The sequence below is a fragment of the Dermacentor andersoni genome, chromosome 10 (genome assembly GCF_023375885.2).
Source record: "Dermacentor andersoni chromosome 10, qqDerAnde1_hic_scaffold, whole genome shotgun sequence".
Lineage (NCBI taxonomy): Eukaryota > Metazoa > Arthropoda > Arachnida > Ixodida > Ixodidae > Dermacentor > Dermacentor andersoni.
This window is the reverse complement of record NC_092823.1, coordinates 92,032,735-92,059,614: the sequence shown is the minus strand read 5'-3', so window position 1 is coordinate 92,059,614 and position 26,880 is coordinate 92,032,735. Positions and strand designations below refer to the sequence as shown.

General features: G+C 44.9%; 1 protein-coding gene across 1 annotated transcript in view; it reads right to left on the bottom strand.

Moving 5' to 3' along the window:
• Positions 1 to 15,030: 15,030 nt before the first annotated feature.
• Positions 15,031 to 26,880, bottom strand: part of LOC126544329 (receptor-type tyrosine-protein phosphatase H-like) — a 123,020-nt gene continuing 111,170 nt past the window's right edge. The window contains exons 27-29 of the mRNA XM_050191613.3: positions 22,080 to 22,215; positions 19,219 to 19,288; positions 15,031 to 17,285 (exon numbers count right to left, since the gene is read on the bottom strand). Of these exons, the coding sequence (XP_050047570.1) occupies positions 17,233 to 17,285; positions 19,219 to 19,288; positions 22,080 to 22,215 (259 nt within the window). The 3' untranslated portion in view covers positions 15,031 to 17,232. The remainder of the gene's footprint in view (positions 17,286 to 19,218; positions 19,289 to 22,079; positions 22,216 to 26,880) is intronic.

Sequence of the window (26,880 nt, the reverse complement as noted above, 5' to 3'; positions counted from 1 at the left end):
CTATGGTGTAGTTTGGTGTAAGTCTTGAAGATACCAGCGTGTGACCCGCCGTGGTTGCTCAGTGGCTATTGTGTTAGGCTGCTGAGCACGAGGTTGCGGAATCGAATGCCGGCCACGGCGGCCGCATTACGATGGGGGCGAAATGCGAAAACACCCGTGTGCTTAGGTTTAGGTGCACGTTAAGGAAACCCGGGTGGTCGAAATTTCCGGAGTCCTCCACGACGGCGTCCTTCATCATCAGAAAGTGGTTTTGGCACGTAAAACCCCATAATTTAGTTTCTTTTTTTTTTTACCAGCGTGTGCGCACTGAGGATAGGCGTGAAAAGCGGCGCGTACATCAGCGCGAAGATGCCGGGGTATTACTAGCTGCCATTTGCGGTAGTCGGAACGGTAGTAACAGGGATAGACGATTCCGTCACGGATTGTGAAATGCAAAGCTTGTCGGCGTAGCGCTCGGGACGTCTGGCGTGCAGGCGTATCAGAGAGGTAATTTATGCAAAATGAGATCCCGAAGTGCTTGCGCTGCTCCCAAGCCATGTCGACAGAAGCTAATAGAGGAAGTGGGTCGTCTAGGACGAAAACACTGACAATGTGGGCGTGGATAGGCGATGGCGAAAGAGCGTCGACGTCGAGGCGCTTCTTTCCTGAGCGGTAGACAACTCGGAGACACTTTCTGCAGCTACGTTCGTTTACGTAAAAAGAAACAAAAAAAAAACAGAAGGCACTTAAACGCTTCTTGTGAGTTGTGAATGCGAAAGCACTTTAACCCTGCTGAGCTGTCCTTCGAGTAATGAATTTTTTTGCGGGCAAGCGAGCGCATTGAGTCGCTTAGCGCGTTTTGGCTTGGCTTCAGTGAGGCGCATAAGAACGCAGGCGAGTGCCTGCGCGGTCAAGAAACGCCCACATAACGTAGGCTTCCTCGAGCGAGAGCGAGGGTTACGTGGCGCCGCGGCGATGTGCTCTCCCCCTCACGCAACGTCTGGCGCGGCAGTGCGGCCACAGGCGTTCGCTTTGTCCCGCGCTGCTCCGTCGAGACGGAGACGTGACGTGGCGTCGCAGCAAATGGGAAATCTTGCACCGTTTCTCTCCTTCAGATGACAGAAGGTCGGCTTTTTTGTTCTATGGGCCATTCGACGATTTCGCCAAGTGTCTCCCGATGTACCGAACGCTTGCGGTGATTCCTGAATCACAAGTTGTATTCTTTAATATTGATGCAATAACTCCTCTTCAACAGGCAGTCAATAGATTATTTCCAAATATAATTCAAACTCACAGGCAGCGTATGAAGAATTGTTTATTGTGATAGCAAGTACGCAGACAATCGAAGCCGATTTCTGCCGTTGCCGTTTGTACCACCGTGGCGTTCCGTATAAAGTCCAACGGCGATAAAATGGACGCTGCGCGCCGTATGCTGTATGTGCGTGCGAAGGTCATCCGACGATCGCGGCTCAAACTCATGCACGAAAGGGAGGGAGCACGACGTCTTGTGTCACGCGAAAGGCTGGGGGAGGAGAGTAGTGAGAGAGGGGGGGGGGGGGCGTTCTCGTCCGGGTGTGCCATGCGCCCGCACATGCCCGCCCGGGCCGCTGCATCTCGAGAGCCATCTGCGACGGGGACAAGGTCCGCCGCAGGTAGGGAGGTGCTGGGGAGCCGTTTTATTCGGAGGGGCGCGGTTGGGCATGTGCACCCGCCCGAGCTGCCGTGCCTTGAAAGCTATCTGCGACGTGCCCAGAGTACGCAGGACGTTGTGTGTTCGCTTAGTTCGCGTTGATGCGAGTGGTAGCACGAAGGTCAATTCGCTCGCTGCAGCTGCCGCGCTTACTCACTCCAGCATTTGGACAAAGAGTTTCCGTGGCCAGCGAGTGAGATGTCCTCACGTCTGCTTGTGCGCGCGTGACCCCGTACTTGCTAATTTAGTTAGTATGCCGATGCTTACAACTTTATCCGGCCAATAAAGTTTGTGCCCTTCCTAGGTACAGCTGTCCACTAATTTGCTATCGCAATCGATGCTTCCCCTTTCGCGTGAAACTGCGACTTCCTTTTTTTTAGTTAGCTGCGTTAGACGGCTTTATAAGGAGCGTTCAAAGTTGATACACGTTCAGCGTTCGAATTCAAAACAGGGCCCTGGAAAGAAAGTCGCACTTTCGCCCGAAAGGAATAGCACCGATTTCGGTAGCAAATTGGTGGACAGCGACACCTGGGAAGGGTAGAAGCTTTATTGGCCGTATCAAGTCGTAAACATAGGCACACTAACTAGATTAACAAGTAAGACGTCACGCTTCCTCCCTCTCGCTCGAAAGACTGAGCCGCGATTGCCGGCTCAAACCTGCGGGCTTTCACTCGCACATATGGCATACGGCGTTCCGCGGGTATTTCATCGCCTTGGACCTATTACGGTACCCCACGGTTACGGCGACGGCAGAAATGCGCCTGGAGTGTCTATATTATTGCTACCGCAATAAAAAGAAGCTGCACCATTGCTCTGGTTTCCTTACCTGCTTTCCAAACCCAATTAGAATATGAGTGCGCGCAAATGATTTCGATGATTTCGATTTCTATCAAGACTGTCCCGATGAGGTGCAACCTATTCACGTAGGCTATGTTATGAGGTGGTGTTAGCCAATGCTTACAGTTTATGCATGTAAAAGCAGTGGTCCCAATATACGGTTTTGGTGATTCCCAAAGAAACCCCGTCGTAATCGGTACCAAGGCCCGCAATGCTGCGTGCCGAGACGATCACCCTCAGCCTTCCTTCACGGTGTGTGTAACCAGTCTCTGTTGGAGGAAAGATTTTTAAAGCATCCACAGTACACATGATCACACGTGTAGGAAGTGCAAACATTACCACGTATCGCGGTTCCCTTTACTTCATTTCCGGAAATCTTTCCTAATGACTGCAATGCAAGGCGGGTGACCCCAAGCTGGGAGTCACGTGGTAACTTAGTGTAATGGTCAAGTAACTTGTACGTTGCAGCTTGCGCTACGCAGAATGCCTGCGACGGTGTAGAGACTTCATGATCACCTACATTAATTAACTTTTGAAACTTTTTAGAAGTACATGCGTTATGGCCGTTTTAACACCGCGTGAAATCAACGTGCGTTATTACGATTTTATTACACTTAGTCGTTAATGACGTCACACTTCGCGTTTCTGTATCTTAGACTCGTACGACACCTATGTAGAATTTAATAGACGCAATGTCGTAGGTTTACATCAATTGGCCAGCGTATATATCATCCCGTTGCCGTCAAACGATAGTCTGCGACGTATGCTTGTGGCCACGCTGCTGTCATCCCTCACGTGCGCTCACAATCCTCAGGCACAACTGCGCAATTTACAGAAATGCGTTGGTTCAATGGGGTTTCGTTTTATAGAACCCAAAGTAACGCTCGATCGCCGGGTGGTTGCAAAACGCTTCGCATACCGTTCATTTCCTCTGTGCGTGGGATCTGCAGAATTCTGTTGAACTGTTCTGATATTCCGCAATATTTGCTGAAAATGAACGCCTAGATGAAAAACTTCTCAGCCATCGGCGGATCTGAAATGCTTACAGTTTCAGTGAGCATCCTTCGTGGAACCTCGAGGCGATTTTCGCAACGCGATCTGTCCGCCCACGCTTGCTTTAAAACTGCATCATGTCTGTAATTCTACCACCAATGCAGAGCGCCCAGCGACTGAAACACCATGTTCATGGCGCTTAGCAGCCCGCGCCTTCCTACGCCATCGCGGAGTGTTTGGTAATCGCTGGGAAACCAAATGCAGTCAGAAGCCATTAAAAATGTTCTCGCTTTCGTCGTACAGCACAATGCATCAGCCCGGTGTTCCCACCACACCCAGGGGGCGCACCGGTATTCACGCGGTCCGCGTATCGAGTGCCAATCATTGCGCATAGTACATCTGCACCGCCGTAATTAAGTAACACACGCCAGAAGCAAAATAAATAAAGAAATAATAGGTAAGGCAAACAATGCAAGATATCCGAAATAAATCACTTACGAGGAGAGAAAAAAAAAGTATTTTTGTGGTTTAGCATCCTCTTTAATGTTATTCAGCCTAGCTCCTGTGTAGTAATCAGCCGACTGCTTTCCCATGAGTGGGCAAATTATGGCGACCAAGATACGATTATGGGAAGTGGTGGCCTCCGAAGAAACGCAGATTTTATATGAAAGAGCTCTTCTGCATGCCAAACGGCTTCATGAGCTTTACCATCTTTCTATGTAGGTAGCCAATGTGGCAGCAGGAAAGTGCGAGACAAAAGTTTTGTAATGAAAATTAAGGACGTACAAAGTATAGCTAAAGCGCTTTATAGAAAAAGGAGAACTTTACAGAAAAAAGATATATGCAAATGTGTTGCTTGCCATGAGCCTAAAAAATCCCTTTTAAAACGCTACGTATATTTAAACATTATTGATCGTAATCAAATAAGCGTCGACATTTACTATTGCTTCACTCATGGCTCGGAAGCGAACGACAAATGACAAACATGAATAATAATAATAATAATAATAATAATAATAATAATAATAATAATAATAATAATAATAAATAATAATTGTTGCCATCTTACAATAATCGTGCACCAGATGGCAGGCACGTCGAAGCCAAGGAAGTGACTTGCGTGACTTGGCCCGGCAGAACAGCAAATGGGCCTCTGAGTCCTCGTAAGGCTTTTACTACCATTCAATTTACGTATACAGAAAAAAAAACAATAATTGTATAACGGAAGAGAGGTTTTCAAACCACTCAGAACTACCACTTTTTTTCACGCATAGTTCTAGGGCAGTTGGGAACTATCAAACAAAAACTATAGAATCTTGCGAATGCTCGGCAATGTGAAATATAGAGTCCATTATCGGTTTTCTTTAAAATATGCTGCATGGAGTATTGAAAATGTTGGATATAAAAGTTCTGAGAACTATCAATAACGTGCAGAGAAGTTGAACTGCCCCAAGAAAGAACGCGAAAAGCGTACTCGCCTGGTTAGGCCATGAAAAAGCTGGTACAGAAAGTACATGTCGATTTCGAATTGCGTGTACTCTCTTCTTTGCAAACGGTTTCAAAAGCTCACTTCTGACATACGAGAGCGAAAGAATGGTATGCTACGATTGCATATTTCTTTCTCAAACAAAGACAGTGAGCAGGCTATGCGTTAGCACTAGTTCTCGATGATCACACAAAAACCATTACTTCGTGTGAGCCCCAGCAATGCTATTGTATTAGTGCCCGGCATCTACAGAACCCTAGAAAGGAAAAGGTTGGCTCCATAAACTGTCATAACTTGAATTTCGTTTTCCGACTGTTGCGAACCCTCACAGGAACGCCAGATCAGGATTTTTTTTTTTGAGAAATGGTCAAGTGCACAAAAATATCGTAAGCACATTTTAACGATGATTAGTGACTGCTGGAGAGTCTAGTGGCTGTTGTTAGGTTTAACGAGCCCCCCGTTAGCCTCCCCACCTCCCCAGGAACCGAAACCCTGAAGGAAAAAAAGAAATAGTTACAGCTACTCCACGAATTCAGGAACAGAAATACTAGTGTATTTTCGGCGCTCCTAACCTATAGTACAGGCTCAGACGCTCATTCGCAATAAAGTTCACTTTTTTCACGACTTCCAAGCTGCAGCTGATTTCGCGGTTGGCTTTACAGTCAATTTTCCTTCATTTAGCAGCACAGAAGCTTTTTGGTTTACTTCCATAGGCCTAAGTGGTTATGTAGGCTTCAACGTGTGTCGAAATACGAATGGCCGCTACTATCGTTGTTGTTGTTGTTGTTGCTGTTAGAGCGCTTTCGTTTTTAATACATATTTATCTCGAGTAATAAGTCAATATTCACATATCAACACATATACGAGTTCACTCTTCAAGTACCAATGGTTCTAATTAAAGGGTGTTTGCATGCTAGACCACTGGCAGTTTTTGCCTTATGCGCGCAGTAACAAAGGACAATCTCGAGCTGTGCGACCCGCTCAGCCAAGCGCATGCTACAAAGACTTGCGTGCGCTCCCTTCGTTTTAAACAGCTCACGCAGCACCATTGTCTCCACCCTTGACGAACCCTTAACAGCAATCAGTAAAATGTGAATTGTGACAAATTGATGGTCGCGGCATTTCCTGTTACAAAGAACGTTTTCAAGGAATGCTTGCAAGGTACACATACCAGAATTTTTCTTTTTTGTAGAATGTGTCAGGGAGTTTTGTTTGCCGGAGAGAAAACACACTCAGCACACTCCTACGGCACCCGTTTCTCTAATAGGTACACAATGCCCGTTCAAACCCGGAAGGATCGATCGGTCCCTGCAGTGAACCGTAAATCCTCTTTCGGAAGCAAATTGCTGAAATAGGCTGAACGCTTGAATGTCATATGCGCGCCTGTGCACAATTCCACTTACCATTTTTTGAATAAAAAAAAATCGACCTGTCAAAGCCTAGCGTTCTGTCCGGGGACGTAACAATGGTATGCTACTTCAATGCACTTGCATTCAATTTTATAAACTTTTACTTGCTTTTGGTAATCAAGCAATAAGAGAGTCCTGCTGTAAAAGGTTGAATTTGCGCTAGCGCATGCGCAGTGTATTTCGGATCTTTGGCGTCACATTTTTTTATGTCGACAACACAGCTTCGACGACAGTTACAGATAACTTCTGACGCACATGAAGCTATACGGAACATTCAGTGTGTAAAGAAGATATTTTTTTATTTTTATCTTAGGTAAGGCTGCTAGCAAAGCTCGTTCGAGCAAAGTTGTTCAGCTATAGGTGAATCTGTACCATCCGCTAGTTGCATCATCCCAGGAGAGCTACAACCAACCTGAACTTTGTATGTTTTACGTTGAAGGTTTTTGCGGCTTTCCCAGTCTCGTCGTTGCTCTTGCCCGTCACGACCACTTACCGCTGCAGAGGCCTTTTATGCCTGTACAACGCCAATTTAGGTATGTCGGAGTTTTCCATTTCTTTATTTCCTTTTTAGAAAGACAAGATTCGGTTAAACTGTTTCGCAATACATTCAAACCTAAAGCCACGAAAAGGCACGCGGGTAGAACATGAAAGGAAAAACATCACCTCTTTTTCCGTTGTCCCATTTTGTTCATTGCTCTAAGCACGTCACTTCATCAAAGAGCTTGCGATACCCTCTGACTAAGCCATTTTTTTTGTGCCGGATGATTAACCAATGCAGACACGTTCCAAGCCCTCTCAAAAGTTATTCTCATAGTTGCGTTGCAAAGCCTGCTTGAAGCATTTCGCGAAATGCTTCGTCAACGTTGTGTTCATTCTGCGTTTCGCTTTCTCGATGATCCGCTAGCATGCTTGCGAGCATCGTACTAATTACATCAACGCCTCTGTGATGCCACACGAAAAATCAGACGCCTGTCATCAGTACAAATCATCTTGGAATACCGACCTGACAAGTCATCGCCGCAAGGGGCTACAAATGCGCAGCTAGCATTCTTACGGTAACCAAACCTGCACTGCCAACTTTAGCATCGGGGAGTTTCAACTGTTATCTTTTGCTGGAAATGGCAGTCATCGTGTACACGTGCTGTGTTTCTCTCTCTTCTTTCTTTTCACCATTGTGGTTCACTCGTCATTCGTATCCCAGTGTAGGGTAGCAAACCATGTTCTTCACGCTGGTTAACCTTCTTGTACATTTCTTTTGCTGTCTCTCTCTCTCTCTCTCTGTCTTGCACGTCGTTGAGACTTGCAAGAGAGAGGGAAAGTAGTACAGCGCCTCGTCCAGCATCGTGTTACTGTTTAGGTATGACTCGTCGGTCGCATCTCAGTAGCTGTGGCACTGCGCTACTCAGCAAGGGGTCGCAGGTTGAATATCGCACGCCGAGTCCGCATTCCGGAGGCTCGGAATGAAAAAAAAAAACGCTTGTGCACCATGCCTTCGCCGCACAGTACAGTACCCTAGGCGATAAAAAATAATCGAGCCTCCCAATTATTACAACGTGTCTCATAATCATAATGTGATTTTGTCACATACAGCCCCAAAATTTAAAATTAGATGTTTTTTTTTTCAGTGTCTCTGGAATTAGGCGCCGGCGTTTAGGAACAGCGGACTGGGGCAGAACACTTGGCGTCATTTATGGGCGTTGAAAGGACACTGTGCAAGTGCCGCTTGTGGGAGGAGGGGTTCGACCTGTTGAAATACGTTCGCTATACTGGAGGGCTATGCCAGAATACAAAGAAAGTGACAATGCTTTAACGCATCTTACCAACGAAAATCTTATTACAATGCGACGCATATACTGGATTAACTGTTTCAGGGAATTGCTCATTAGAGATGTAAGGTTGATATCAGAATTCTGTCACATCTGTTGGATTACATAAAGAGGCCGACACTTCTGCAGGGGAAGTTACAGAACAACAGTATATAAATGTAATTCTCACTACAAGCACTTTGTAATTATCAACTTCAGAGCATACGTTCCAATTGCGAAGCCATACAGTAGTGAATTTCGTTTAGTAGAAATCCCGTGCTTAACACAACTTTTCAGTCATATGTCTTTAAAATTTGTTGGAGCTTGCTTTAATTTTCTAATGAGAACAATTGTCACTGCGGTTTTAACATTGCCCATCTCTGGTAATTGTAATATAAATGCATTACGTTAGATTTAGAATTATTACGTAAAATTTGTGTTAATAAACGCCTTTAAAACCGCGTTTTAGTTCCGCAGTGGAAACATATAGCATAACGGGAATTTTTTCTTGGAGCAATGTGATAATTAGCGAACACATTTCTGAAATTTTTCTTGCAAGTAGTGTCAAACTATCGAAGTGCTCCAGCTGATATAATAGAATTGAGATATGCATCACAGTAAATGTTTCGTATACTGAACTAGAGTCAGTATCCGAGCTAGTTGGGATGGCTACATCTTAAAACGGGTGAAGCGCAAATGAAACATGGACAGCGGAAAGACTGAGGACATACGGAGCGCTCTGTAGGCTTCTTTTTAAAACAAAGGTACGTCAAAAGCATTTTGATCCAAAGACAGGCAAAGTCTTTTTATTTGGTGTCTTAGTGTATCATGCGCTTTCTGGTACAGACGGCTCTGCACAGACGGCACTACCATCAGAATCAGCTCACATTTTCACACAGCTCAGCCACCAGGATACGGTGATCTTTTTGCGGAGCGAAGCCTGACATTCAGTTCCGATTTTTGAACCTGCACAGTTTTTACGAGGCTATTGGGACTTCATTTCGGCACTTCAAAGCAAATTAGGAACCATAGCGGCTGCGTAGGTAGCTCTATGCTAACCTAATGCGTATGTTTTGTTCCAAGCATTGTTCTTACCCCTTTTCATTTATTCTATGTACGCTAGAAGGCCTCAAGTTGTCTAATTTGGCGAGATGAAAGTGGTCAAATATCCCGATCTTATGAACTACAAATTGATCTGAAGTCTCGAAAGAAGAGCTCATCTTCAATGTATAATTATCTAATACAAACCATCGCATCTCGCCCACGTGCAGAGATGAGTTAATTCCCGATGACCATATATTGGAGTGAGAACAGCTGATCTTGATACAAATGCCAATAAAATCTCGTGGCATTACTGAGCAACCTACGGTCACTCAAATAAAGGCTTCCAAAAAGTAGAATAAGCAAAGCCTGATATTCCTCGTGTCCTCACTGATTCGCTGCGTGTGGTAGACTGCGCAGCACTTTGGCAGCCTACCACGGTCAATCCGCTTTGTTGGCATCTTATGTTTGCTGCATCCCAACATGTAGCACGGCCGAAAATGTGTTGCAGCCAAAGTCCAGGCGGTGCATCATCTGTGCGAGAATTTTCAAAACTTTTTCATTACACAGGCCTTGAAGCCACACAGGAAAAATTTCGCCGTTTCTGGGGCACGTTCCGACAACTTTTGCCCGGGACCACATAGATCAGGTTTTTTTTTTGTGTGGGGGGGGGGGGGGGTTGTGTCTACAATCGCTGTCATCCGCTCGTGAGTTGCGGACGCCGTTCTTAGGGTTCTTTGAGCTTGTGGAAGAGTGGTCCCATAGTCGTACTTCCAGCGTTTCGAGGAATGATCCACCAATCCTTTGCCGTGGCAGAGACGCCGTGAGCAGTCCTGTTCGTCCAGTTCAGATTGTTCTGTCTCGTTGAATCTTCCGACGAGTTGCCATCTTGCAAGATAGCAAACTGCTGGCCTATCAGAAAGTGTGCTGGTGTGGTCGCTCACAACTGACTTGTTTCAAGGTTGGCGTGTAAGTACTCAAGTATTATTGCGCAACCAAAAGGACACGGACGTAGCAGAAGAAGTACACACACCAAGCGCTTGGCGTGGGTTCTTCTCTTACGTCCATGTTTTCTTTGTTGCGCAATAATACTTGAGTAATGGGCTACTCAAGCATTATTTATTTTATACTTTCGATATCTCGCCTCTTTCTATATATTCTTCATCACATTCCAGCCGTAAATTGCGCCAATATAAGAACCGAGCATGCCGGGAACGCAGAGCCGGAGGCCCCGCTTCATATCAGACAGAAACGCCCTCTGAAGACAAGCGCGACAAACTTTGCAACTGAACGTCTTGGCCCGTCGTGGTAGGTATCGTTAGGGCACGCTATGCCTGGCAAACATTGCGGCTGCGTGCAGTGGCTGGATTTGTCGCCACATGTCATTGTTCAGTTTGACGTAGCAGCAGGAGGAGCTCAGTTTTGATATTCCCTAATTTAGCTTTGAAATTCTATGATGAACATTTTGAATTAGGCGCGAATTTTAAGATAAAAAAACTGGGGTGCCTTAAGTGGAACGGCCTTCAAATTTGTCATATAAACAACTGCTACCAAGGAAATATTAGAAAATTATTTATTATTTTTTAGATCTTTTATTTGAAGCTCACGTTATAACACCAAAGCATGTTTGCCTCGCCTACACTCTAAAGTGTGTTTCCTTGCAATATAGTTAACACTTTCGGATGCAAGGGCGAAGGTTTTTTGTTTGCCGACTGTGTGTGGGAAATTATTATGATTACTGTGATAGACGGCACGATAAGTGCATTAGGTATAGCTTAAAAACTGTCGCTGTCAAGTCATTTTTGTGAGATATGTCTCTGCGCTAAAGGTAGCGAGAATTATGACGCAGTTTTCAAATACACTTTCTCTGATGGCCGGTGTAGTTAAAGCTCACTGTGCTGTCCAATAAAACTCTTATAGCACTAAAGGGGGGGGGGGGGGGGGGTGTTGACCATGAGGCCACGCAACACATTTAACGGCATTGAAATACTGAAATTGTAGGAACTCCTTTTCGAAAAACGGCATGTTCGTGGCCCTTATAGTACACATATAAACAAATTGGGGCAGTTTCGCACTAGTGACGCAAAGACTGAACAAAGAGCGAAGCTAGCGGCTCCACGTAGGTTATTCTTGGTTGGGCTAAGTTTATGCGTGGGCAGGCTCAACCAAGTTTTCTGTGTGGTTTCGCCGTTAGCCCTCCTAAGAGCAATGAACAGGCAAACCGTCCGTCGGCACCTCTCATGGGTTTTCGAACTTGAACGCTGAAAATTCTCCACGACTCGCAGGCCCAGATCATTTTGTCGACACGTCTGGTTGGACGCACTCTTTTGCTCGGTGACGTCAGCTTGCAAATCCGCATATTCCACAACTCGCTGACGTTTTGACGCCGCTTCACCGGCGCGATATTCGGATTGGACCTAAGTCGTCACACTCGTTTTTGACGAGTAGCGGCACGGCGGCTTTCGCGCCGCGCTTCCTTTTTTTCGGGAGTGAGGCTGTTCTGTCGGCGCGGCGGCGCAGCGGAGCTGCTTATATTGATTGATTGATTGAAAACTTTATTGTTCCACCGAGCTGGGGTGCCTGCCTCTTAACCTACACGTAGGTAGTGGGGGGAGAACGAAGCAGTGCCCACGCGTTGAGGACCGTGAGTCTTCATGGCTTCAATGGCCCCGCGAATTGCTCGACGCTGGTCGTCTTCAGCCTCGCTCTGGAGCAAGGCCTCCCAGGCTTCTCTACTGTCAATGTTTTTATACCCCGGTAGTGACGTCATGGCTCAGATCCGCATCTGCGCATGCGCGGCCTTCATACGGCTCGGCGAGGCAAAGCTACGATGAGGCTGTGCCTGCGAGCGCGATCGCGTCATCGCTCGGCGAGGTATTGCTGCGCACGTTCGCCGGCCAAACCACCAACCTAAACAGCATCGCTGTTAAAAAATTGTGGGGTCAAAGAAATCCTTTACACAAAGCACGTTTTGCGCGCATGCTACATGCAGAAAGAATATTAACGCGATCGCCTTAATTAAAGGCCCGTACCGCAGAAAATCCGGCATCGGCGTCCCGCGTCCCGCGCCGACCATCGTTTCGGCAAAAGTTCTTTCGAACCGCGCATAGCCAACCACCAGGCCCTCCATGTAGCGCAAGGAAGTTACTGAACTGAATGAATTTCGCAATGTAAAATGGGTCAGGAATATCGTAAATTACGACTTATAAACAGCCTGTCGACATGATAACAAATCTCAATGGCCATGAAGAGGCGCACCAGGTTCCTTGCAACAGCTCCAGATCGCGCTCGCTTCTGCCGCATCGTGGCCCACGCAAGAGGCCGCGTTCCTACGAGAAAGATGGCCTTTGTGCATAGCGTTCGCTGCTGGCGTTTACCGGTAAACATTACAGTTACATAAGCTGCAGTTTCTGGTAAACGTGAGCAACAGACAGGGATCTTTGAATGTTATCGCGTTCCGCTCTTAAAGGCGAAGCTTAAGCGTCGACCAAATAATATAGCGTTTAACACTATATGTATAAAACGACGCTAACTCTTCATGTGATGAGGAGCTGCCAGTGCCGAATTCATGCGCCAACTACTTTCTATCCTGTCAATAAAAAGTGAACTTGCGTAATACGTCAGTGGAATATATAACCTACGAGAGGAGAGCGTATGAGAAAAGAGTGAACACGATATCTGAATCTCGTGATTGCTAGCGTGAATTTACAGCACCAACACTCTTCTTCATACAGGTCTCCGCTGCATTAGAGATTGCATCATGCCATACGAGCAAAATTAATGAGTCGGGAATCGTCCATTTGCAGATTACCACTCACCGGTTCCCGCCGACCGTCTGCTTATGAATCACCTGTTGTTCAATTACGCCAACATTTTTACTCTTGCATGTCTGCGCTGAAACGTTACGCAATGATAGCATAGCCGTGGGCACACCGTCATTACTTCCCTAGCTGACTTTGCCGACGGCGCTATGCTTGCCCCGAAAAAGCAGTAATTTGCTGGTCGACCACTCCTGCTTGAGAGGCCTGAATCATTTGGTGGATGAACTGTTCGCTTGACGTCACGTGTCCGATGCCAATGTGTGGCGATTCATTATGGAGAATCGAGTCATTCATTGTCTTCGGAAGTGCCTGCACAATGCCGCTTTCCTTTGTTATCTAGGCAGTGCCATTTCTATATTCACTCTGTCCTAGAACAAAGAGAACGTTAACAAAACAGATATTCCCACCCTCATGTGATTTGGCCTGGATACCCTAGAGCAGCGGCACATACTGGCCTTTGTTGACTGCACTCGATCAGGGGCTGATTGGAGTGTTTGGTGCTTGTTTCCTCTGTTTCTAACATGGCTTCCGCTTGACGGTTCTGGGGCCGCATTTATATCATATATGTATAAGGCAGAAAAAAAGAATGGTTTGTTCGCTGTGTTGAAATTTACATGCCGGACAAATTCACTCTATCAACAGCACTTAGTTGAGATTATTTCAATTGGCCTTGCCGCTTGCAGGTGATTTCACTGAACATCCTAGTTAAACGTGGTGAAAAATGCCCTAAGGCAAAACTGGGTGTTCCTAATAGTTTACAAATGGAGTCTAGGGAATGTGAGACTATCACATCGCAGCGTAGGCAATATTATAATAGATGACGATGTCGCCAGCAGAGAAATCAAGCGTTTTTCTATTCAACAACGCTTTAAAGAACCTGGCAGACGCTGATATCTTTGGATTTGTTAAGCCATGTGCATGAGCACCATAAATATGCTGTTTGGTTTGTGGTATGTAACGTTTGGCGAATGTGCTCTGTATCACTAGATACACAGTATCGCGATGTGCTGTACTTCCTACCAGTTTCTTCAGTTGGTGTCGCACAAGCAGAATACACACTTATTTAGAAAAAGTATCTTTTGCAGTTTCCCGGGTAAATTATCAGCAACAAAGTCTCTTATTCTCCAGCTTCATCTGCCTCGTGGCGCCTCCTCTGGACTATTTGCAGTCACACCTCACCGAGAATTATAGATTGCCGGTCACAGAATAATTATTACTCGAAAGGCCACAATTTGATTGCGAGCGCACTTTTGTGTGTAACACACTCTTGTCACTGTCGCTCATGATTTTCACCGTTACAATTAAATGCATTCGTTGCAGAGGCGCCTAGGTAAATTACAATAGCACATAGAGCAACCGGTTAAATATGTATCAGTGCACCGTATTCGTTTCTTTATGAACTCCCTTTTCACACGGAGTATATTCAATCCTTCGCGGAGTTTGCAATAAAACGCAAAACACTTCACATTTCTCGGCTGAAGAGAAGCCACGTTGCTCTTTTCCGGGCTAAACTCTCTAGGTACCGAAACGGGAGCTAGTGCCTGCTTTCCCGCATAAAGAACATGAACATTCTTGTTAGATAGAAGCAGACAGTACGATCAATGCCTTCGGCTTTGGCATCGTGAACTTCATAAAGCATCATGTGTGCAAGCACGACACATTAGGGGTCGTTTCTCATGTTGTGCATGCCTGTATGGTCCTATACATTGTGCCTCAAGAGCACATGTGCAGAGATCTCCACTACACTGAGCTGATCACTGCAGACGAAGCTGGGCCAAAGAGATATGGTATGAAAGGTTCTCAGCTGCTGTCTTTTGAGGCTATCGGCCCCCATGTGGGATTGTAACCACATTTTGCATGAACATTACGACAGTGTTATTCAATCCAACTACCGCGATAAATGTTCAATAAAAACAGTGACGAGGTAGCAAATCATCCGTGCGCAAAACAGGAACAATCAGGCCAAACGTAATGTTTCTTTGTATTTATTCAAACTAAACATATTGAATAAAAAACACAATATATAAAATATTGTATGGAATGTGTTTTTTACTGATGCAAACTTCTGAAAGAAAAATATTTATGTTCTTCATGCAAGAAAGAAAAATCACACTCAAGTGCAACGTGCATTTTGCAGTTGCTAAATTACAAGCCCTCATCACTCACAACAATGAAATTCACGTTTTATATACATATCTTGCACTGACTCAAGAATGGCGGGAGAGTAAATAAAGAAGACTCATCATTGTCTCCTGGTGGTTAAGAATAAAAGGGCAAAGAGTTCGCCACTTCGTACAAGAATACGCCGTTATGATAAAAGTGTGTAATGATAAATATTTTCACCAGATCATGCTACTATTCGGGACGATATTGCAGACAGCAGTACTCCAGCCTTTTTGTTAGTATTTGGGCCCGTGCGCTCCCAAAGAACATTCTTTTCGGTTCATATGATTCCTTCTACACGTTACTTTCATTGATCCAACAAAGAGCATCTTTCTGCACCTAAGCCTAGCTAGCAAGGGTTCATGGGTCATGTAAAGCTGTTGATTCAGCTTTAGCCCTTATCATTTTGGGGGCTGTGTTCTGGCTTAATAAATGTGTATTCTATTTCATTTAACATGGCGTGCGCAGCGGTTTGTGCAAGAAATTAACTCCCAACATTGGGCGAAACTAACGACATTATTGTTTCTATTCGAAATACTCGGACTTTACCCTGAAGTTGTGCGCATTAGTGGTATTAGCTAGGTAATTGTTCCTACCTCCAAGCATTCACATTCCTTATGTTCCTTTGTCATTTTGAGACATAAATGATACTTGCAATAATACATAATGTATAAGCTTTCCATAAACGGATCGTTGTGTCAGAAACGTAAGAACTGCACTGTAAGTCAAATGATGCATTCACTCTGTCATAAAGGTAATGTTTAACATTAAAAAAAGGTTCACGACTAGCTGTACTCTCAAGAATTTTCATTTCCTTAAAAGCGCACGTCACGTTTGCACAGCACTGTAGAACTTATTAAGAACTGAGAACACTTCGACATAGTGCTGTGGCATTAGGCAAGGACAACCTGGTGATATGATCTCGCCTGTAGCCAACGTAAGCGAAGCGACAAATATTCAGTCAACACACTCGACACGCGCTTTCATCACAGGGAAGACTAAATTTTTCGATGCAGAAAGTCTTGCACTCATGTTTCATAGTTTAGTCAAGTAGTGATACTGAAGATAAATGTTTGGTTAGGCTATAATATAGATCATTCTTTTTCAAACGAAAAAAGCCAGCCTAAACCAGGGTTTGGTGCTCTTACAGGGGTTGTAAAAAATTCAATCGCTGCTGAAGCTACGCTGAGATTTATGCATTCGCTTACACACTATCGTCACCGATTCCGACAGCGTGCATCTTAGTCTAGCCGACAGCACATTAACAAAGTAATATTACATTCAATGCAAAGAGAAGGAAAATCAAATCCGAAAACATTTGCAATTTTTCGTCACAAAATGATTGAAGTTCGCTTGTACATTTAGAAGGCTTTGAAGCCAAAATGATAAACAGGGCACTCTTGCCTAGGTGTGAAATTATTTTGAGAACTATGTTTTCATTTTCTATTGAAAACAGGCTATGATTTCACACTGAAAGAAATGCAGTGATAGCATCTGAATTGAAAGTGTGCTTGTGTAAGCCGTTCTAGCATTTGTTTTTTCTGTTTATTTAGAGAAAGTAAAATGTAGCATAGATAATTACCGACGTGAAGAGGTGTTCAAGCTGAATACTAAGGTTTTTAGTTGGGAGTGTTGGTATTCCAATAAAGCGTGCAACGTTGCATGTAAAAGACACAGAAAGAAGAAAGAAACGAAAATACACATACCGCGCAAACTGTCAAGAATTGTCGCATTGTATAAAAAGATCGCGATGGTTGCCCACAACATTTTTGATAGCTTTCGCTCTGTCTGTGTCTTCGTTCTTTGGTTCTGTCTGTGTCTTTCACGTACAACGTTACACTTTACAGAGGTCCATGCTAAAATTTATAACATCTTAATTCCCCAGAGACATCTCCAGAAACCAAGCGAAGCGCGCTTCAATAGAATAACAAAATTGAGCATTTCTCTCTAAATTTCTAGAGCCACTGTTATCACATGCAGCGGACGAGGCTGAACTCTCGTGATGTTTTCAGCAGGTAGACCCGGACATCAGGGCAGCCACGTTCTCGTATATCGGCTCACCTGATCCGAAGAAAATAAAAGAAAGAACAACAGCGTTAAATTGTGCCGCAGAGGAAATGTCCTTCATTCGATGATTGTGGCAACCAGTGCACCGGCTCACATGATGTACAAAAGCGAGATAGATGTTGCGCAAAGCGATTAAGGCAGTAATAACGGCAGTGCAAAGCCGTAAAATTGAAATGGCAAGATTTATAAGCCTCACCATAGACCCAGATTGCCGTCATTAGGAATTAGATAAGGCAGCATATTTAGGCATTTGAAATACATAGCATTCTGTATTATCTACATTGACGCTAGTGGCGCATGCGTGTACATCTGATAGGATTCTTGCAGCGTGCGCAAGCACGCACACATCACAACACTCTAGTCATCCACTTTCAAGTTTCACGTCCACGTTCGGGCACTTTCTCAGCCCGCGTTGTTTTCATTCGGGCTGCAAAAGTTACAGTTACCTTCCTCACCAGGTTCCAAGTATTAGTTGCCCTTCTGATGCTCCTTTCCTTTGGTGCCGACAAGAGTCATTGGGGAAGCGAGACTGTGTAAGTGGAAGGAGTAAGCACCGCGCTTGAATCTCTTTCCCACTGACTTGGAGCACTGTGTATCAGCAACTCGCCCTGTGCGGCTTTTCATTGAACATCTGCTACTAACTGGGATGACTGGGTATGAGGCAGTAGGTGAGTGCCGCTGTTCAATCAACGTCGTTGACGCCAACTGCGAGAACTCGGTAACTACCAGTGGGAACACGTCGGTATATCATGGAATCAGATGTCCTCTTAATTTCTGTGATGCGAGGCGGAATTAACCCCTGCCCCACGCGGATTCTAACGGTGGGGTCATTAGACTTCGCGGCGGGTGCTGTGGCAAGCAGCGTGGAGTAGCAGCTGCGCAATGGGAGAGGAGCCCGAGTACAATGACACCAGCCGATTTTGCGATGAGCAACTTTCGACCAGCTGAACTTGTCGTTAAGAAAGCCATTGAAACTTGTCGCGTACCGCGAAGAATCAAGCCCTCTTCCCACAGTGTTCTTCAGCGAGCGCAGCCCGAACGCTGTGGAAAGCGGCGCCACAAATGCAACGCTATGAACGACTTTCGCGCCCACACCTAAACAGGTTGCGGCACGACTGCACTGAGTATGTGCCGACCTTCGATGGACCTCTAATCAACTTGGATCCCCGAGTATGCGTCACCGTGTATATGCGGCCACAAAGGGGACCATTCTCAATGTTCGCACGTACCGGCGTGGAACGCATATAATCTGGGAGGCCACGCGCGAGCTTCTCGGCGGCACCACTAGATGGCGCAGCATGTCCAGAAAATAGCGCGAGTGTAGCCCGGATGCCGCTTCATGCGTTTCTAAGCGTACGCACGCACTGGCGCGCCACTCATTTCTTAGGCCATGCGCAGGTCCGATGCGGCTCCGCTAGACGGCGCGGAATGTTCATAGGGAAGCGCGAGGGAGCAGTCCCGTTGCAGTACACGCTTCATACACCAAGCATTTTGGCAGTGGCGATAAGTTGTACGCCTATGCTGATTCAACGCTAAGCGCATTGCTGTCGACAGTGGTCTAAAGATGCATTCTGCCAATATTTTTTGTGTGTACACTTATGTTTACATTTATAACATGTTATTGTTTAATGCTTCCTGGAATACCATTTAATGAAATATTTTTGACGTTTCCTTAAATTTTGTCTGAGCTTGATTCACCTGTTTTGTAGCTTATGTCATGAATTTTTTTCCAATCGTTATACTTGCTTGGATCAACAAAGGCACACAAAATGCAAAAAAAAAAAATCCCCGAATCAAAAACTTGTGCTCTTAAACCGAGATTGCTACCCCGCCGTTTCGCCCTTACCAAATGCGCGCTATCACTTATATGCATTCGCTAACAGGAAATAGGTTTGGAGCAAACTTTTGTGTAATCCTTGTTACTTACTTTGTACTGTATATCCACACATTTCATCGATGACAGCGGCAACGCAGTGGTAAAGGTAAGTGTACTGTTTCTGTAATCAGTAAGAGTGAAACAAACATAGTAGGTTAGATGTTTTTAGTAAATATCGCTTTTTTTATTCCTGGGGACTCTTGTATACTGAGAAGCCCATGGATCACAGCCTACCGTGAATAATTTTTCAAAAGTTCAGCGGGTATTTCTCAACTATTTTGGAATAACCTTTTTATAGAAATACGTAGTAGCCTCTGCTTGTCATGTTTAGCAGCTAACATTTGCCGTAATAATGCAAGATACGTTGGATTAAAGCGGGGCCAAAATTACACCAAATACGCAGCGATGTCATGCCATGACCACGAAGGCGTCTTTTGTCTAAGGCCCACGACAACAACAAAAATTGCACCCGACAAAATATGTCGTATAAAAGGGAATCGCATATTTTGTTTTACTAGAAACAGACCTCACATATACACGCTCATTATACACGCATTATTTTAACAATGACTGTGAAGATCACAAGAGAGCTTGCGGTGATCGGTATCTCAGATACCAAAGGATAAAACTTCAGCGCAGAACGGTGAAAGTAGGCACGCTGAATAAGTCACCGTGCACTATCCGGATATGCGTATATTGTGTGCACCGCTGGACGGACAAGTATTGGTACACTTCATACCCAGGCGTGGATGTGAACATTGATAGCCTTTGGCCTGTTTACCATGAGAGAGTACAGGGTTTGAGCGTTAGAGCTTTGCGGTTAATGTCAGCGATATCCCAGCTAAATGACGCTTACCGACATCTAGACAGTTTTCTTTGCCTTTAAATGCCGATAGCTTCTCAGACATAGTGAAAATGAAGAGTACGAAATATACTTTAGAAGGACTGTACGAGTAAGCAAGCATCAATCGTACCCTCTAGGAAAACGCCTCTAACTTATATTATAATCACATTATTTCCTCATTCCTTGTTTAGCCGCGGAAATTGGGAAGTTCTGACACCGAATCGATTGTTTCATCAATAAATGAAAGCGACGCCACCACTACACTCTTAATGTTGTACAGTGTTTATGGCGTCATTTTCGCTGCACATAAGCAATTGTCAACAATGATTAGTTTATACGCCTTCTTTACCACTTTGCGAACACTTTTCTTTCTCTCGTATGCGCAATTGGCGCTAAAACAGGGATGAATATTCTGACACAAAAGGATACCAGGCACACTACATATAAAATATCTAGAAGAGTGATGATCATCATCATTGTGTGATAAAATCACATTCTTAGTGGTGTACAGTGTGTCCAAAACTAAGCTTTATGATTTTCTTAATGTTAGGCACTGGCAGGCACACGAAGGCCACCTGCGCAAACATGTTATGTGGCCAGGGGGCACAAATTGAGAAAATAATTATCGCTGTCAGCAGCCCAATTCAATAAAATTGAGTCATATTCTTTTTGTTGACTGCAGTAAGTGGGTATGTTTGTGTTGAAAAGTTTGAGGCAGTCGTGTTTCGACACTGTATCATTTGGAAGAATTCTTCTTGCGTGTCTGTGCTCCGAAATGTCCTACTCCAAATTTTAATTGTCGTCTGCATCATTACGCATGGAAGAGAGTTAGGACCGGCGCGAAGCTCTCCCCCGATGTGACGCGGTTGTTGCGTGCGGCGTTTAGTCCGACAACGGGGCGACGGCATAGGCGAAGATGATAACTGTGCCCCTTCCCCTCTCGGCTGGCGAATCAAAAAATCGAAAAACCCGGAACCGCTGTCGTAACACGCGACCCCGCGCAGCCTGTAACGATGGCGGCAGCTGCTATGCCGAGGTAATGGCGCGAGCGGAGTAGCCGGAGGGCAATGCGCATGCGTGATGGTGACTAGACGAGAGGACTTGGTCCTTGCCTAGGCTACGCAAATGAACTGACTGCTGAATTCCAAGTGCTGTTTTATTAAAATCAAGAGGAACAACTGCACGGTATACAGCGCTGTCATATCTTGATTTCGCCAGCCGAGACGGGGAATGGGAACAGTTATCATTTTTGTCTATGCCTCCGCCCTGTTGTCAGACTAAACGCCGCACGCAACGACCGCATCACATCAGTGAGGAGGTTTGCGCCGATCCTAACTCTCTTGCATGCCTAATCATGCGAACGACTATTAAAATTTGCAGTCGGATATCTCGGAGCACAGACATGCTAGAATAATTCTTCCAAACAAAACTGTGTAGAAAAACGACTGCCTCTAACTTTTGTATCCAAAGATACACACTTGCTGCAGTCAGTAAAAAGTTCATTATTCAAGTTTATTTAATTGAGCTGCTGATAGGCATAATTATCATCTTGCTTTTTCTCCCCCTGCCCACATAAGTTATTTGCCCTGGTGGTCTTCGCGTGCCTATCGGTGCCTAAGTTTAAGAAAACATTAAAGCTTAATTTTGAACACACCGTATAAGAACAGTGCGCAAGGGTGAAGAAAGCTAAGTGAAGGAGACAACATGGGTATTCCGAGCTCGTAACAAACAAATGACTGTTTTCGCCAACAAAACAGAACATTTGTGCCACAAGAAAGCACTCGAAAATGTGAAATGGAAGAAAAAGAAGGTACGATTAACCAGAGAGCTAAAATTTCAGCTACTCAGCGTATGTTCATTGTTGTGCCTAAGGCACCACAGTGAAGCTACGGTGTATTCACGCCACGTGTGCCGTGCAAATTGTGCTGAGCTGCCGACTCTCATCTTCTTTTTTTCTCGGAACTAGAATTATAAATAAAGAAGCATTGTGCGCTCCTGCTCTCACTGAATTAAGCTTTGCGCGTGTGTTTGGAGGGACAACGCGAGAAAAACGCAAGCAGTCACGCACCTCATTCTGCACCATGCACCTCCTGCACTCGCGCAAGTCCAAGACGAGGTGGAAAATGTCGATCTCGTCCTCGACTTGTAGTTTTTGCAAGCACATGTCAAGGGCGATGAAGGTGCCGGTTCTCCCAACTCCCGCACTGCAAAACAGCGAACATGTTTAAGCAATTAGGTAAATTACATGCTGTTCGCCATCACTGTTGTTGACGATGGTGCGAGGAAATGTTTCGGCGACGAATGTTGCAGACATTGTTATACTCAAATGAGGGTGGGTGATGACCATTGGTGCAATTTTCGCGCTCGATCGCGCAATTAGTGAGGCTAACATTTTTTTCGTAATCAAGAAGTTTTTTCCTTGCTTACTATCGTAAGCACGACCGACATAATAACAGGGATTTAAAGCCAGATGTTTTTTTTTTTTCTATTACGAGTAAATTCTCCCAGCCAGTTCAATGAATTCGTTTTTCATTGTAAAGTGGGCTTAAAAAAATTCGATACTTCAATGTTTTGACATCCGGATGTATTGAACACATTTTGAAGCAGCAAAATTAACCGAGGTTTACGCATAATTCAAAGAATATTCTCTTCACAGCGCTAAAGACAGGACGCTGCCCTGCATCTGGAATGACGTGTCAGCGTCCTATATTCAATAGGTACCATCCGTATGCGAACAAGAAATACCACTCGAACGAACGTTTGGACAATGGAACTTGTCTTCGCCAGAGGAAGTCCTCTTGTCTTGTTTCGATTTCCACGATGATCAGATTGTATTGCATCCGTTATAAAACTTGTAAGATGATTTGGTATTATCGCGTATGTAGGTTATATAGCATTCATTTTGTTACCCCCTAATTGATAATTAGTCAAGACATGCGCACGCTAAGTACCATCTGGCCTCACAGAGCAATGAGCATCCTAATAGCGTTGCCTACGTTCTTGTACATTCGCAGCTGCGACTCAACACACGTACGCGATGACTAGACACAATATTGTTAGGCAGGTGTAATGGCAATTGCAACGTAATATTGTTCGTGGCAGTTGAGTATATAGCCCATAACTATGTCGGGTAAGACAAATAATACAATATTCTACTTCCAATATCGAATTTCTTTTTACCTCAAAAAAGGCATTCCTTGTTCTGCGGTAGTCTGGATTTGTGCCAGTGAAGCGTGCATGACTGCTTCAACACATAGTATCAACACATATCAACACGTATCATCACATATCAACACACAGTAGCCCCATTACATCCACATGTGTAGGCAAGCACTGTCATACAACAGTGACCAATACCGTCCTGTTAAAGCCACGACGGGAAGCGCACGCATAGATGCGACAATTTGCAAGAGACATTCCGTGAATCATAGCAAAAAGGCAACAAGAAGAACTAATGGATGAGAAAAAAGTTACATTTCGGATTGCTACAACAGCAGGTAAAGAGCAACCAAGCGAATCTGATAAATGAGGATAACGGTTCTAAAAGGGAAGTTGGATCTTCCATAGAATTCGAAAAATTAGGTGCACTGCGGAAAAAAAAGCACTATCTCGAAGAAAAACGTTGAGTTAGTGGAGGCATTATTTTTTTCCTAAACGCTCTTCATTACTACGTTTGCAGAAAATATCCGTGTGGGGCTAAGCTGCGTCACATGGCATTGCGTTATAAATGCAATCAACTCAACGCCTACAAGTTAGCCCTTCCTCGCTTTTGACACACGGGAATAGCTTTATTCGTTGTCCGTGTAGCAAAGGTCATTGTCCTTTGTCATAGACAAAATTCAACGGTAGATAGCCTGGTGTTGCTTATTTGTAGAGGAAATATTGGAAATCATTGCGCAATGTTCCGTATGGATGGCGCGCTGTCTCGAATATATATATATAAAGACACTCTCTGCTCACTGTATACTTACGGTTGTATTGCGAGCTCAGCAAGCCGTTGAACTTATTTCGGCGTGAGGTAACGTCGCTTACCGTTAACTCGATCATACGCGAAAGCATGTGACGCTGATGTATCGATTGTCGTACTGTTTATTTAAAATATACGTGTATGACGCACTCTAGACAAAAGGCTTGGAAGTTTGAAGGGCAAACACAGTATGTTGAGCAATCTTTTCGACAATTTTGAAGAATCACCCGAGCGACATGGTGGGTTTCGACAGTGCAATGCAATGCGGTACTGAAGGCTTGAGCGCGTGAAAACTCAGACACGCTATGATTGGTTGGACGGGAGAAAATAAAACCGATCAGACCCGCCCGAATCGGTCTCGCAACGCCTCGGGTGGTAATTTTCGGAGTGCCCGCTCTACGAAAATACGCGCGTACGCAATACCACGTATTTATACCAATAGTATAGAAAAGCTATAAAAGATCTGGTGCATAAGAAGGAGCATATAACAAGTTTAAACAAAACAAAAGAAGTTTAGTCGAAGAGAAGTTGACGGACCTTGGAAGGATTCGTCTAAAACGTTAATCGGAAACTGCCAACCTTTCGGACGAAGCAAAGCGAGACGGACCCGACGTAAGCAGCAATCACGGCAACGCTCCGAACTAAGCTGCGTTAAATTGAATGGATAGAACGAGGAACAATGAGCAGTGAAAGAAAAAAAAAATGTCACCCACCCTACCGCAGCACTAAGGTACAGTAGTCTTTCCTAATTATTGAGCGGTCTTTCCAACAAAAAAGAGCTGCGGACTCCTCATGCAAAGTATCCACGACTGTGCCAATCGACAGACCACGTGTTCCCACGCGTCTCTTACACACACGCAAAAAAAAAAAGAAATACACGGGGCTGCCAACCGTGAACTTGTACAAGGCAACGCTACCGGACACACGTTGTCTGTTTCGGCGGTCGTTCTTCGACCTAAATCTCTCTCTTCGAATATTTCTGGAGCGCTTTATCGGTTTCCACTGCCGATAGCGCCGGGAGCCATCGCGCCATCGCCTCGCTCGGGTTCTTCGACGGGACTCCGAAATTCATGCTCAAAGCGTGCCATCTCTGTGTGCACCGTCCGTGTTGGTACAAGGCCGTTATCTCACGCACACAGCGCCGAGCAGGAGCTGCCAATCTGAATGTTCAATCTCCTTGCGTGAAAGCGCGAGCGAGAGAGACACGCCCAGAGCACGACGACGGCAGCACCATAGAGAGACACACCTCTTTCTTTTTTAATCGAAAGTGCCGTGTTCTTTTCAATGCGTCAATATTTAAATCGACGTGCACCACCGTGCTTGCCGCGGTCGTGTTTTGCATGCGCCTACACATATCCCGCATAAAACGCACGCACTCTTCTTGTGGGGTACAACTGGTATTTGCTGCCATTTCGTTTGGATATTTTAAAAGTGAATCTGCGTGTACAACGATGCGTCCTTGAGACCGCGTTCTGAGACAGGCTGGTCTCATACGAGGGACGGCAGGGGACATTCCCCTTAGATTGAAACTTTTTTCTGTAAATCGCCTAATCCGCGTTCTCTGCGCAGTATTAACCTGAAAAAAAAAATCCGTGCGTCAAGACTTGTCTCGTATCGAAAAAAAGAATTGTCTTATACGTGGCGTGGGCCAACTTTCTTTAACGCTGCGCTGAACAAATCCTTAACCGCATGCCGCGTCGGCGTATGTGCCATGCTCGAATTAGCGGGACACAGCTTTCTTGACAAGAACTTACCGAGAGCAGAATATTAACACAATGAAATGAATGCAAGATAGACGAAGAGTCGTTCAACTCGGCATTTAGGGTGTGGAAATTTTTCAGCGCATACCACTACATTTCTTGCGGTGTTGACCCCAAATGCTTCGAATCAGACTACTGTCGTTACATCCATGGGACTAACTACACCACCAGACTTCTCCGGGACGTACTTGATCGAAAAAAAAAAAGTACATGCGATGCATCGTAGGCAACGGTCGCTTTAAGACCGAAAGGCGAACTATCAGAAAAAAACTCCACAGATGAGCACGCAGATAGTCAAAGTGAAAGAAAATTTTTATGCGATAACTCGATTATAGTCACTAAGGGTTGCGGTAGAGACGGAAATTGATATGAAGAGGGAGGGGGTGGGGAGGAGGTTGTTAAAAGGGTGACGAAACACCGAAAATCTGTTCGCCTATGTCGATTACTTGATCTCCGAAATCCCTATTTTACATTTGTTCAAGGTTAAATGTTGATCGTTGATGAATGAAATGAAGGCCGAACACTACTTCTTAAATCTCTCGATGGAACGATGTACACTATACGTAAATGTTACGTGAACGATATGCAGGTATGTTCTTTTATTTAGCTTGTTTTAACCTAGAAGGCGTGTCTCCAGGTGCGTTAGGCTGAGTGTTTTTTTTTTTTATGCTGAAGTCAATTCTTTGTCCGTGTTTGTCGACACATGCTTAACTAGTCCCGAAAGGAGCGCTCGAAATTCATGGCCTCATAACGAGCTAATGCAGGGACTTCGGAGTGGCGTCGCCACCTGTCAATCATTTCCGAGTCATTTTTGTCTTACCAACTTGCTGCGAGAGTGGCCTTTTGGTCAATTTATATTCTTTTTGAGTGTCTCTTCAAACATTAAATGGTAACTAAATAAAAACATTCAGCTGCATTAGCTAATCAGCCTTCTACAATAACAAATTTCCACTCTCATCATGAAAGAAAGCTTCATGACTCCCGCCCCCCATCCCCCCCCCCCCCTCCACACGAAAAAACAAAAACGCTAAATTGGTGGATAGCAAAAGGCTCGTCGTCTGTGACAGCAATTCTGGTTGCAGGCCCAGCTGTTCGCCGCAGGATTCCGGCTGTTCCGTGTATTCGGGGTTGAAACACGTACG